This window comes from Lemur catta, chromosome 6 (genome assembly GCF_020740605.2).
Source record: "Lemur catta isolate mLemCat1 chromosome 6, mLemCat1.pri, whole genome shotgun sequence".
Lineage (NCBI taxonomy): Eukaryota > Metazoa > Chordata > Mammalia > Primates > Lemuridae > Lemur > Lemur catta.
In genome coordinates, this window is record NC_059133.1 from 14,465,001 (window position 1) to 14,478,872 (window position 13,872).

Sequence of the window (13,872 nt, forward strand, 5' to 3'; positions counted from 1 at the left end):
TGGAAGCCACTAGGGGGCCACAAAGAGGAGCAAGTGGCACTCAAAGCACCTTCTGTTCATTGAGTCCTGTGCTGATCCCTTTATAGGATTATTTCATTTAATCCTCACAATGCCTAGGAGGTGGGTACTTGAATAGCCCTATGTTTCTGACAAGCAAACTGAGGTTCAGAGAAGTTATTTAATTTGCCAAATTCATAATCCAGCCCCTGGCAAAACCAATTCTCACCAAGCCTGCTGAATTCCAGAGTCCTGTTAATGATTCTATCAGTGATTACATGCTATGCAAATGGAAGGTGCTGTCATTTTATTTTTTCTGTAGAGATGAGGTCTCACTATGTTGCCCAGGCTGGTCTCAAACTCCTAGCTTCAAGTGATCTTCTCTCCTCGGCCTCCCTGAGTTCTGGGATTACACGAGTGAGTCACCATGTCTGGCCCAAGGTGCTGTAATTTTAACAGCAAGGTTTTTATGTAGAACCTGTTCTAAGTGAAATCATGTCTGTAAGTAAATAGATATGAAGCCCTTTGAAGATGTGTATAAGATGCAAATTTGCCAAAGTATTATAACTGGTAGGCAGGGAGATACTGGCCCAGCCATGGTGCCAGGTTGAACTCAGAAGCTCTGAGAATGATTTGAAATGAAAGGCACACGTTGCATGAAGGCACCCCCGCAGGATGGAGCACCCGTGGGCGTCCTCCTCAGTCAAGAGCCTGCTGCCAAAGTCACATCTCTGTGCCTGTGGCAGCCAGTCACCGCCCACTGACACACGTGACAGTGTGCTCCAAAGAACTGCAGTGTGAGCTGCTGTCTCCCAACACGATTGGGGAATGACTTGACCTCTTGAACTCTGTATAGTAGAGGAGGTGAGCTCGAATGTACATCTCTAAGGTCTTCCTTCTAGCTTTGGGTTTTAGGAGGCAAGGAGGCTGCCTGGTTTTGGAATCAGAATAATCTGTGTTCAAATCCTGGTTTGACAGTAGTGGCTTGACCTGGACGTGTTAACTAGGCTCTCTGGATCTCAGTTTCCTCATCTGTAAAATGGAGATAATAATACCATAGCTTCAATAGGAGAATCAAATGAGGTAACATGTATACGTATTTAGCACAGTGCCTGGAAAAAATTACAAGTTTTATTAATCTGCTACCCCATTTCAAAAAGGGACTCACTTGTATAAAAAAGAAGCAAATAATTTTGAAAAGAACTCATTAAGTCAGCCTGCCATTAATTACCAAAATGATTTCAATGTAGTTTCCTCCTTGCTTCCTACCTTCCCTCCCTTCCTTCCTTCCTTCTCAAAATGGTCTATGTATCTGCAGGATGGATATACAATACTACAGCTTTGGTATTTTCATTTCTTTCTTTCTTTCTTTCTTTTTTTTTTTAGAGACAGGGTCTCACTCTGTTGTCCAGGCTGGAGTACACTGGCCTGATCATAGCTCACTGCAGCCTTGAACTCCTAGGCTCAAGTGATCCTCCCACCTCAGCTCCCCAAGTAGCTAGAACTACAGGCACACACCATCACACTCAGCTAATTTTTTTACATTTTTTAGAGATGGGGTGTCACTATGTTGCTCAGGCTAGCCTTGAACTTTTGAGCTCAAGTGATCCTCCTGCCTTGGCCTCCCAAAGTGCTAGGATTATAGGCATGAGCCACCATGCCTGGCCCATTTCTTTTTTTAAATTCTTCTCAATACTAAGAAAAACTGAACAGAACACAGGAGCAAAAGGGAATCCTTTTTTAGGTCCTTCTTGGCATGAATCCCTCTGGACTTCTCTGCTCTGCAGGTTTTCCAGGTGGTGCTCGGAGCTCAGCCAGCCTTGAGCAAGGCCTACCTGGTGCCTGGGGGGCAAGGTCTGGGCTCGCAGCTCTTGCAGCCCCAGCGCCTCCTCGGCTGTGCCCTGTGAGGTAGCCGAAGCGGAGAATGCCCTGCAGCCTGGGTACCCAGAGGAAACCCCAACGAAGCAGAGAAATAATTCATTCTTCTAATCACACCAAAGTTTTCAAACTTTAAAACGGAGCCTTGATTAGAAGAAAAGCTGTGTTTTTTCTAAAAGCCTGGCATTTCTGAAAAGGTCCCCTACCCAAACCAAAGCAACCTCAAAAACTCTGCCCACTGAGTTGAAAATAAAAGTTCATGGAGACCAAAGGCCCTCTCACAACAACCGCTCAACGCTTTAGAAATCTTCTTTCCAATGCTTAAAAGTTTTAGCGTTTTAACTGAGGGGCTCAAGCCCTCTGGAATCTTTCTTCCTTGTAAACTCCCAGAGCTGTCTGAGTCAGACTTATTTATTTTCTATGATGTCAAAGAATGCTACGTGGAGAAACTATTTTGCTTTTGAAAAAGGAGTCAGCAAGTAAAAGAAATAAGACTCCTAGAAACAGAAATTTTAGCCTGTGCAGTAGTCGCATAAGGACGATACCAAATTAATTGATTTTCTTTTTGGTGGAGCAAAGAACTTTATACAGGTGCACTAATTCTTCCCTCATCTTAGATTTATTATCAGCAGTGGAATTAAACACCATGAAGACAACTTGGCAGGATGTTTAAAGTAATAGATCAATTCCATCAAAAAATAGGTTTGAGTTTATGCCATGGGCCCAATTCTGGAACTTCATAAAATCCTAGTAACTTCAATAGAACCTTGACCTACTCATGAGCATTTAGATTCAGTCCACAAATTACAAATACATTATATGCATAAACACCCCAAATTTAGACTAATCACTCAGAAAAAGATAATGTGGAACTCAAAAATGTCTCTCATGCTCAGTTTTTAAAAATTATTAATTCTATAATTGTAACATTCAAAAAAACACTTCCTTCTTCAAAAGTCTAATGTAACTTGTGATGACTTCATGGCAGTATCAAGATTCAAAACAAAGGCACTGGCAAAATGTTCTTCACAAAATGCATTTGTGTCTCAAAACTTAGATGCTGATGTAATTAGCAATCACTAATCATTCTTTAGATTATTCAAATAACCAGTCAAAATCTAGTTCAAGGACTAGTTCACTTATGTTGACTGATAGTGCATTTTTGCCAACATGACGGATTCAAGGAATCAGTGCTTACGAAGTGGAAATTCTCTATTCCGATTAAATAAAAATGCTGGTCTAAACACTGACCTTTCGCACTAATAGGTAGTTGGAAAACACACAGGACACAAAGCACCAACTAACCTTCACTGGGTTGCAGCCTTTTCTATGGCTTTCCCATGATTCTTTTAAATAAAACAAAACAACCACAACAATACAAATCCAACACGTCCAGGTTCACCTGCCTACTAATAATTATTGATTGCTCAGAGGAAGATTTTGTTTTTTATGTTTTACTGAGGAATAACCAACCATGAAAGTGGAAACTATACACATATTTCAAAGTGTTCCTGCTCTAAGGGTCTCATATGACACCATAGAAACCACATAATCTACTGGCACGGGCCAATCCAGCCCTAGTTGCCTAAATTTGGACCAGATTCAACTGAAAGCAAAATGGTTGCATTTCACTCTTTTCTGCTTTTTATGATCTCTTCCTCTCTAACATTTTAAGAACTCAAAAACCACCATGTAGGTAAAAACCAAATTATAAAAACAGGAACAGAACAAATAGATATTTTATCCTCACATTAAAAAATCTATTTGCAAGAAAGGCAAAAGAACCAAACTCTCTGTATCCTGCTAAAATGAGTTTCAGAGAAAGGCTCCTTTCAAACCGAGTTTTCCACTTCCTGAAAACCAAGTGTAAAATGATTCAGTCTTTAAGAGAGTGATGTGTACATGCATAAGGGGTGAGGGGGTGGAGAGGAAAAGGGGAGTGAAGAATGTGGGCCACCACATTCCAGGACCGGAAGAGCCTCCACCAGGGATGTGTAACACATGTCGTGGTCTCTAAGTGCTCCACAGAGCTCCCTCCCAGGATTTCCATTCAAGCCAACAGGTGTTGCCTTTACAAAGACACATTTTCCACTTCCTTTAACAGGCTGGAAAACACAAAGATGAAATCATAGCAAACAGGAAAACATAAAATGTTTTCTTTATGGGAAAGGTAGAGAAATGAAAATGAAATTAAACCTTCTGTCTAAAACCTTTAAAAAAGAATGATTTACCTTGACATTGAAACAGAAATTGTGTCTACACAGTACAAAACACATCTAGATATGCTGAAACAGTCTAAATTTTTTTCAGTGTTCTTATCCACCTTTCCCAGCTAGACACCTAGAATCGGGCACAGGAAGGTCAGATAGTTATTTTTAATAATAATAACAATAATATCTGCCATTTACTGAGCAATTTCTAGGATCTAGGCATTAAATTAAATACTTAACATGTACAATCCCATTGAATTTTCATAACAACCCTCGAAGGTGGGGAGTAGCTGTTTTCACACAGAAGGAAACTGAGACTCAGAGACGTGAGGTAATTTGCCCTGGGTCACACAGCTAGAAAGTGACTGAGCTAGGATTTAAACCTTGGTCTGTCTGACAGCTAAGCCTGTGTTCTTTTCACTGTCACACTATGTACACCTGAAGTCTTATTTTAACACATGCCCATGAATGACTTCCAGATGCAATATATTGTTTGTTCAGTTACCTGAAGGCTACATAATATTATCATATTACTTAATGGCTTTTGCCTCTTTGATTATTCTTACTGGTGTATGTCTGTATGTGAGCACGAATAAAGCTTTGACATTCTCAGAGACAAAGCAAATGTTAACTAAACTTCAAGTGAATCCCAAAGATGATGAAAGTACATTTCACAGGAGAGATATGAATGCTTTACTTATGTACCTATTTTTGTCAACAACAATTTACAATTTTGTCTCCACAGTTTAAAGAACTATCTTCGCACCTTTATGTAAGGAGAGAATAGCAAGTTCTTTCCTTTTGCTAAAATGCTATATGCTTCACTGGATATTCTGTCCACTACCACCTTCCCTCATAAAAACAAAAAAGAAGAAGTGGTCAGTACAGCTTCATGACTAAGAGTGTGGATTCGGACCCAGGAAGATTGAGTTGTAAATCTTCCACTCAAATCCTGGTTCTGCCACTTATCCCTCTCATGGATATCCTTTCTCTGCCACCGTTTCTCATTGCATAAAATGAGGTGGATAATAATAGTACCCAACACACACATACACACACACACACACACACACACACACACACACACAAACAAACACATACACATATATATTTTAGAGACAGGGTCTTGCTATGTTGCCCAGGCTGGAGTGCAGAGGCTATTCACAGGCACGATCATAGAGCACTACAGCCTCAAACTCCTGGGCTCAATCGATCCTCTTGCCTCAGCCTCCAGAGTATCTGGGACTATAGATGCATGCCACCGTGCCTGGCCCATAACATTTATTTTTAAAAATACAACTAATAATGTATCTAGAGCACTTGGCACCTGGCTGGTATATGAAAAGCATTTAATAAACATTAGTTTTTAAAATACAAATGAAAAACTTGGTGTCTTTCTTACATTCTGCCTCAGGGAAGCTAGGCACACACAACAAGCATGATCTTGCTTCCCATGCAATCAAGGTATGTCCTACCAGCTCAGTTTCTAGGACTCAGAAACTCATTGAACATGACAGCTTCTAGCTCTGCTTTTGCCTTTATCCCATTGGTTTCTCCATTTAAACTGTAAAGAATAAGTTTCTTCTTGATGGGGTTGTTGTGAGCATTACATAGATAATGTATTTAAATTAAAATGCTTAGGAAAGTGAAGACATAGTAAGTATTGAATATATGTTATCTATTACCACCTTCACATTTCACACTCACAGGCCTATCAGCTGCCCCATAAGAAAACTGGGGCTCCACAATGTTAAGCTTCCAGAACAAATGCTCAAGGCTTTATTTGGCAGAGCCACCCTGTGAAAGATAGCAACCTTCCCACCACCGTGCTCTGGCTTTATTATTCCAGATAGGTTTTCTTCTTCAGATTGCTTATTCCTTGTTGAAATGATCTACTTTTGTGTTTACTTATTTGTCTATCTAGAACTCATGCTCTAGAGCAAAGGGGCAACATTTGTGTGAAGCCCAGCATCTAGTAGAGTGCTGGGCATGTAGGAGACACACAGTTTTCTTGCATGAATGAATGAATGAATGAATGAGGAAAGCCAAGACTTGTCTGTGTCCAAAATCTGTACCCAGCAGCTACAATACACTGCCTTCCCATTGCTGCTGTAATTTAAAATCTTCTCTAAATTCAGAACCACATGATTCCTTCAGAGGAGTTTTCTCCAGAGCCCAAGGAAGACAGCATTGCGTGATTCTCCACTCTCATCTACATGTTCCCCTTCCCACCAAGTGGGATTCTAATTTCACTAAAGGACAGAGTCACAGCCAAACCCAGGTCGTCCTCATGAGGTGGGCGAGGTGAGGAGAAGGAACCGGAGTTTCCTAGCCTGCTTTCCAATCCAGCACTGCCAGGTACCTCAGGCAAGTTCCAGACCCCCTTTCATCCTAAAAAGGGACCAGGCAGAGTTGTGGTAAGGCTTAAATGGCTAATGTGTGAAAAAGTGCTTGTTATAAGGCTGACCCATGGTGAGTACTTAACAAGAGAGAGCCTCCTTTCAGCCAGGCTCCAAGAAGATTCTATGTTTGTGTCCCTTGTAATGCTCACCACCCTCAGCAGTATCCACACATTCTCCCATCAAATACATTCTGAAGTCCTTGACAGTAGGGACTATGACCTTGTTCATCTTTAGGGTCTGCCACCCAATAGGTACTCAGGAAGTGAGACTGAATAAAACCTAAAGCCTTCCTTTTTTACTTTTACCTGACACTTCCAAATAATGTCTTTGAGTTCATTCTCTCTCCCCTAACCATTAATAAAATTGCAAATATCTAAACTAGAGTAGAAGGGGTAAAAACAACATTGGAGATTCCTCCCACCTTCTCCATCCTACAGAGCCTGAGGGCCTCTGGAAGGGCAGCTGAAGAGTGTCCCAAGTGACTGGTAGGACTTGTGGGGTGGGCTCGCAGAGGCCTGTGGAAGTGGAGATCTGACTGTCTGGCATCCCAGCTTGTGATGTCATCATTTTATACCTTCTCAGCCTTTTTAGCAAAGACACCAATGCAAATGAAAGAGAAATCCTATGCTTCACAATAACACCTCTCTCATGGAGCACTTGAGGATCAATGTCTGTATAACTACTTTGTAAACAAAGTACCCAGAAGATTTCACATATACATCAGAGGACACATGGACTCAGGCATATAATTGAGTGGTAGAACTTTAGATAGATCATAGCGATTTTTTACATCTAACCCATTCATTTATAAATGAGGCAACAGGTCTCTGGGAAAGGGGAAAGGCTCTTTTGCCCAAATTGTTATCAGGAGGGGTGCCTAGGTGTGAAAAGAGATTCACCTCTTTCTAAAAGCTTGAGCAATGAGGGTGGTGTCTGGTTTTCCTTTGATAGCATCATTTTAGCATATTGGCCAGTGTCTATTCCTCTCCAATACATGTGAGGGGCTGTGATGCTGGCTTCATTATCTAGAAGCATTTCAGTGTTCCCTAAATTGACATTGGATACAACCCCATAAAATCTAGTGTTTTTTAGCAAATCCTTTTGGGATGCAGGGAGTTGGGCAAAGACTTAAGGAATGCACAGCAGGTGGCATTGAGAAAGGAAATTATGGGCCTTTTAAAAGTAGTTATTCAAGGTTCTTGACTCTTACAATGCTAAATGACTCCCAAAAATATCCTAGTATATCATTAGTTTGAGGAGAGATTCACTAATCATGCAGTGGGTCCTAGTTCAGATAGTGGTGACCAGCTCGCATATTGCTTCCTGGATTCTATAGTAAAGCCCAAGAAATAGAGGGATAAGGTCTAACTTGTCAGAGAATCCCAAATTAATCCCTGACCCTTCATTTTACAGGCAATGAAAACATAATCTTGGAAAGGCTAGAAGATGGACATTCACATTACAAGTCACATTACAAGTGGCTAAGTGGGAATCATGGCGCGTTTCCCACTGTGAAAAGGAAGAACAGATAGGATCTCCTCTCTGCGCTTCCCCCACCCCCAAGATTTCTGGTCAGGCACCTCCTTCTCTTCTCTTTCACGCCTTATCCTAACCCACCACCCTTTCAGATCCGGTTTGAGAACGGGGGTGAGAAATTCATCCTGGGCGACCCACGGGTCGTGGGGAAGAAAAGCCAGAAGCTTTCACGTTGGTGAGCCTGTGGCTCTTGGGGAGGCGGGCGCACTGCCCAGCTGGCGCCTAACCTCGGGACGGGGAGGGAGGCTGGAAGAGAACGCGGAGAGGAGGGGTGGGAGCAAGGGCTCAGAGCGGGCTGGGAAAAGGTGTAGCTGCTGGAGAGAAATTAGAGACCTCGGCGCCTCTGGGAAGCAGGATGGTCCAGCACTCACACAGCGGCAGGGAGGCCCCCGTGCAAACTCCTCTTTCCTCCTCGCACTCGGCCCTTTGTTGTCCGCCTCTGCCTCTGGCTCCCGCTCATGCCCTCCGGTCCCCCGCCCCCTGAAGTCACCCCAATTGCACTCATAATATTTTGCTTTGCGCCGGGTCTGTTTTCCACCACCAACTTCCAGCAGTCTCCATGGCGACGCGCTGGGGAGAGGGGCGGGCAGGGCTATGGAAATCCCAGGCCCGAGCGGCCGAGCGGCCCTGCAAACTTTTCTGAGTCTCTGGGTCCTGCAGGCCGGGTGGGAAAGCGCTCTGTCTCAGGCCGCCGAGCGGAGTCGCGTGCAGCGTCCGGGGCTCGGGGAACTTGGCCTGCGTGCGGCGTCCGCGCCAGCAAAGACTGGAGCCACGGGGCCCAGGAACCCCGGTACCACGCAGCTCTCACTTGACCCTGCTGCCAAACTCAGACGCCAGCGCTTAGCAGGTGGCAGGGGTGGGGGTGCCCATGCCCCCCTCGCCCGCGCATACACACACCCCCCCGCCCCGGGAAGAGCGAGACAGATTTGGGCTCTAGAGCAAGGCTCAGACCTCCGACCCCCTGTTCCCTCGAGCTCGCAGACTAGTTCCCTGGGCCGAAAAAGGCGGCTCCCTCCCCAGGGCTGCTCCTGGGGAGAGATGGAGGAAGCCCAGACCCTTTCCCTCCAGGGCAAGCTCTGCCCCGTGGGCACCCCGCCAAGGTCACTGGACGTCCTTACCTCGGGGCCCAGGGAGCCAGGCCAGGCCTTGTGCTGAGTCGGAGGCCTGTAGACTACCGTGCCCTCCCACAGACGCGGCCTGGGGGACTAAACTTTGGCTGCAGGAGTACTTTGGCCACCCCAGCTCTGGGTTCTGGAGATGAGGGCGGAAAGTGGGTAGAGGCATAAGTTTCCAGTTTGAGCTTGGCAGTGCCCCTCTCTAACGCGCCATCCCGTTTAACAAGAAATGATTCTTCTGTTGCGTAGGCGACCAACCTGGCCCCGGCCCACTCTGCAAGTTCTTAGTGGCCCAAAATTCTACCCACTTTCCCCTCTCGTTCTCGAATTTCCGGGTATCTTGAGTAACTGAGCAACGCTTGCCTGGGTAGGGCAGCCCCAACTGGACCCGCACCGCCACAAACCCCGAGCTGCTGGCTGCAGCCCGCGTGGGAAGGTCGGGCCACGGGGTGTTCAGGACCCACTGTTGCGCTGCGCCGGCCGAGTGGGACGCGCGCCTGCGCTAACTGCAAAGGCGCACGGGCGGACAGTACGCCCACTATCCCTGCGCGCGCCTGCTGCCTCTGCCACCTACCAGAGCCCCGCGGCCGGGCCAGAGTCGCCTCCGAGAGGGGCTTTGCTTTGTCGGACTCCGCGGCAAGCAAGCCGAGGGCCCATGAGGCGCGCGCCGGCTGCCCGGCTTCCCCCGACGGTGCCATTGTCTTAGCCCCCACACTTGTTGAGTATTTTGGAAAAACCCGAGGAATATATTACTGGGTCGGTGTGCGGAACAAAGGGGCGCGTTTCCTCAGGTCACCCTGAAGTGGCCCCAAAGCAGGCCACTAGAGCCTCGGCCCCTACAAAACTGTTCTCTCAGGCCTAAACACTTCGCGGGGATTTTCTTTTTAAGAGTAAGGGATGGTGGCCCGGCTCGGCGGCCTCTGATCCCGGGCGCTTCCGACTTCGTCCCAGCACTTGCTGTGAGTCGGTTGTTCAAGCCCTTTTGGAATGAAATAACAATAACAATAATATTCTTGGTTCTGGTCGCGCGCAATCTTATATAAAAGGGGCAGAATCGAACTGCTCCATGGAGCGCAAGTCTTCTCAAGCCAAGGAGAAAGGACCTTTACATAACAAGAGAGCCTCAGAAAAAAAGCTAATTGGATTAAATTCTCTGGAAGGGAGGTGAGGGAAGCCTCCTGGACCGGACCGCTCCGAGCCGCACTTCCCTTTTCGTAGGTTTTGCAAGTCCGAGTGAAATGTCACCTGGTGCGCGTCGTGTCATTTCTTCATGCTGCCATTTGTTAAAACTTTTGATTTTGAGTTCAGGATGGCGACCTAGGAATATTTCAGATATACCAAAGGGGGAGAAGTGGGTAGAGAAAGGATTTTGGTTTCAGAACCCGCTTGAAGTGTTTGCAGTTAGAGGTGGAGGTGACCAGAGCCCCCACGACCACCATCGAGGACAGAAAACGGTGTATCCACAGCCCCACAGACCTCCTTAGAAGTACCAAGGGGCTCCAGTCGTGTGGCGAGGGTGGCTAAAAACCCCAGCTGGGCCACGGCAGGTTGGGGTTTGGGGACCCCAAGTCCCAGCGTGAGCCGTTCAAAAATGCTTGGCCGCAAACTCTGCAGAAGTGGGTTTAATTTTGTTAAGAACATTCTCCTCTAACGATGGGTACTCAGGAGGTGCGGAGTGGTGCAGCACTTGAGATGAAAATATAGGGGAAAGGCTCTTTTCTCTCTGGGCGCCTGCTTTACCGCCAACGGAGGAGACCCCGGCAGGGCCTGCCACAGCCCGGCAGGGGCACGCGCGGCAGGCGACCCCTTTCCTTGCCTTCGTTTGTCATCGGGTATAGGAAGGAGGAAGACTCCCTAGGGGCTGACACCCAGCCAGGGCCGTGCAATCGGGGAGGGCCTTGACTCTAGGGACCAGAAATAGACAACTATCCTGGAAAACCGAATATCCTTCCTGGCCAGAGGAGCCGGGTGTCTGGGCCACCAGGGCCCCAGCAGAAACAGGAGAGGCCTTACATATTTCTGCAGGGACCGAGAAAAAACCATCTGGGGCGATAGCCAGGTGACTCCAGCCCCCACCCCACATCCATATCCAGCCTGCCTGGGGGTGGAGGTGGGAGACATTCATGTGGCTTTTGTTTACTTGCTCTAGGAAGAACCTTGTCTGTAGGAGACGGCTGAGGCTGGAAAGCACTTGTTGCTCCGCGCTCCAGTGCCCGAAGCGGATGTTCCCGGGCACTATCCCAAGCTTAGCGTCAAGCTGCTTCCTAGGCGCAGGCTGCGCCCACCGCCCTATTTCTGCCTCTCCCCGACCCCATTACCCCCAGAAACCCCGAGTCTGCCGCCGAGCCCGAATAGGAGTGGCGTGGTTGGGAGACTGCGCCTGGGGGAGAGGGTGAATTTTGAGAGAACTTCCACCTGGAAGGGACATGGCGTAACTCAGATCTAGAAGTTTGGCTGCTCTTCAAAGGTGCTGGGAGTGGGAGGTGGCGAAGACTACTGGAGAAAGAACAGAGACGGCGGGCATTTTCGTTGTAAGACATTCTTTGGCTTCCTCTGTTGTATGGACCGCGGTGACCCCAAAACCTGATGCCCGTCACCAACAGCTCCTGAACTGCAGAACAGTTTGCACACCCCATCGCCAGCCGCTCTGCGTCCTGCCCTCTATCTCCAGCAAGATTACAGCCACGGAGTGGAGCGCGTTGTTGGGTGCCCCTACCCGGCAGAAAGGCTGCAGCCTGCCTCGGACAGCGCTGGGCTCCCACCTCCCGCTGTGGCGGATTCCCCAGGACCACCAGGCTCGCCGCCGCCACTCCCTCCAGCTGCGCGTCTCCGCCAGCCGAAGCCTTGGTCCCCACCTCCCAGGCGCTGTGAGAAGCCGTCACCCTCCCCCGCCTCTGGGCGTTCCGCTCGGCTTCCCGGCCCTCGTCACTAGACCCCGAGCGCACCGCTATTTCGGGGCTCCCAAACCGAGGGAGGACCCGAGCCCGGGAGAGGGCAGGCCTTTCGCAAAGTTTTTGCAAGTGGCACCTGGAGCTCGCCGCAAGTCAGCGCATCTTTACGTAACTTTGTGTCCAGGACAAGTGAAAGCGCGCTCCTTAGCGCGCGCACGCACACACACTTGCACACACAAACACACGCTTACACACACACACTTCCAGCCATCCACTTACACACATCGCACCGGATTGAAAACTTCTGCAAGCTCTCCGTTATTTCTTGGGATTCCACTGTCAAGCTGACTCGTCTGAACTTTTTACAACTCTTTCTAAAGTTCCCCTTCTCCCTTCTCCTTCCCTCCCAATGTCTCCCCCCACCCCCCACCAGTAGGACTAACCTGTGGAATCCATGTCGGGTTCCTCCAATAACCCACAATGCATGCTCTTCCCATGGACAGCACAGGCGCCCCCCAAAAGTCCTGATGTTTGGGGATCCCCTGTGCTAGAGATGCCCAGGGAGGAAGGGAGTGAGGGAGGGGAGGAGAGAGAGACGCAGAAAGTGAGAGGGCAAAAGGATAAAAGAGGAAAGGAAAAGGGAAAGAAGAGGAAAGAAAAGAGAAAGAAGAAAAGAGGAGAGACAGAAGGGAGAGAGCTGGCAGAAGGGGGAGAGAGCAAGAGTGAGCAAGCGAGGGGACACTCAGTAATCCAGCCGGGCAAAGCCAAACCCGTCAAAATGTTTGCGGATGTTTCATGGGAAAAAGCATCATTTTATAGGAGCCCCGATGGGAGCAATGTCATTGATAGGCCAGCCGGCCTGATGAATGGCCGCTCGTCAGATGGGGCCGTGGCGAGGCGCACTGTGAAGCCCATTGTGGGCCTGTTTTGAATAAGAAAAGCCGCCTCCGAAAAGGGGGGCTCAGAGCCACGCAATCCCAGCCCTCCGACTTCCCCCTTCTATTATAGCATTAGCAACGTTTTTCTTATTTAAAGTTCCAGAGGCCTTCTCCAGCCTTCGCCCGGCACTCATTATAGGCGAAATCAAAATTGGCTTAGATGTGGCCCCCTCCCCACTCCGGGCCCCTCCCCCCATCGGGCCCCGCGCCGTGCAGGCCGGGGGCGGGTAGTGGTGGGGGGGCGGTGGCAGGGGACTCCTGGAGCCTGGAGCGTCGCCTGCACGGCCACGAGTGGGGCCCCATTTCCTTCCTTCTCCTCTTGTGGCCCTATCCGTTTTGATCCTGCGGTAGATTTGGAGTGGGGGCCCTGGGAATGCAGGAGGGGGTATGTCTTGTCTCCCACGCGGATACGCAGACACGCGTGGGAGAGTGAAGAGCTCGAGGGGGAGAGAACTGGGAGGGGAACTGAAGCCCTAAGTCCCCATCCCCCAACCTGAGCGGCGTGAAGGCCGCTAGGCTGGGAGGGGGTGAGGGTTCGCCTCCTCCAGATCTTTCTGTCTTCCCCCGGGTCTACGTCCTTAGTCCCGTCTCTCCTTCCCGTCTCGCTCTCCGTCTCTGCCTGTCTCCCTGTCTCTGTCTCTCTCTCTCTGTCCCGCCCTCGTCCGCTGTGTCTGTCCCTGCGCCCCTCCATTTCTCCTTCCTTGGCTGCTTGTCGCTCTGTCCAGTCCCTGCCGCCACTTCTCTTTGTCTCTCTCCAGGACTCTGCCCCTCTCTGTCTCTATGCCCCTTGGTCTCTCTGACCGCCCCCCGCCCCCGCGTCTTCCCGTAACTCTGTCTGTCAGTCTGTCTGGGTCTCAGTCCCTCCCTCCCTCCTGTCCCCACCCCCCGTCCGCCGCGAAGTTTGT

At 48.8% G+C, this 13,872-nt stretch overlaps 1 protein-coding gene across 1 annotated transcript in view; it reads right to left on the reverse strand.

The window, feature by feature from the left end:
- Positions 1-12,912, reverse strand: part of RFX4 (regulatory factor X4) — a 144,890-nt gene extending 131,978 nt beyond the window's left edge. Inside the window, exon 1 of the mRNA XM_045553039.1 lies at positions 12,473-12,912. Coding sequence (XP_045408995.1) covers positions 12,473-12,515 — 43 coding nt within the window. The 5' untranslated portion in view covers positions 12,516-12,912. The remainder of the gene's footprint in view (positions 1-12,472) is intronic.
- Positions 12,913-13,872: the final 960 nt, after the last annotated feature.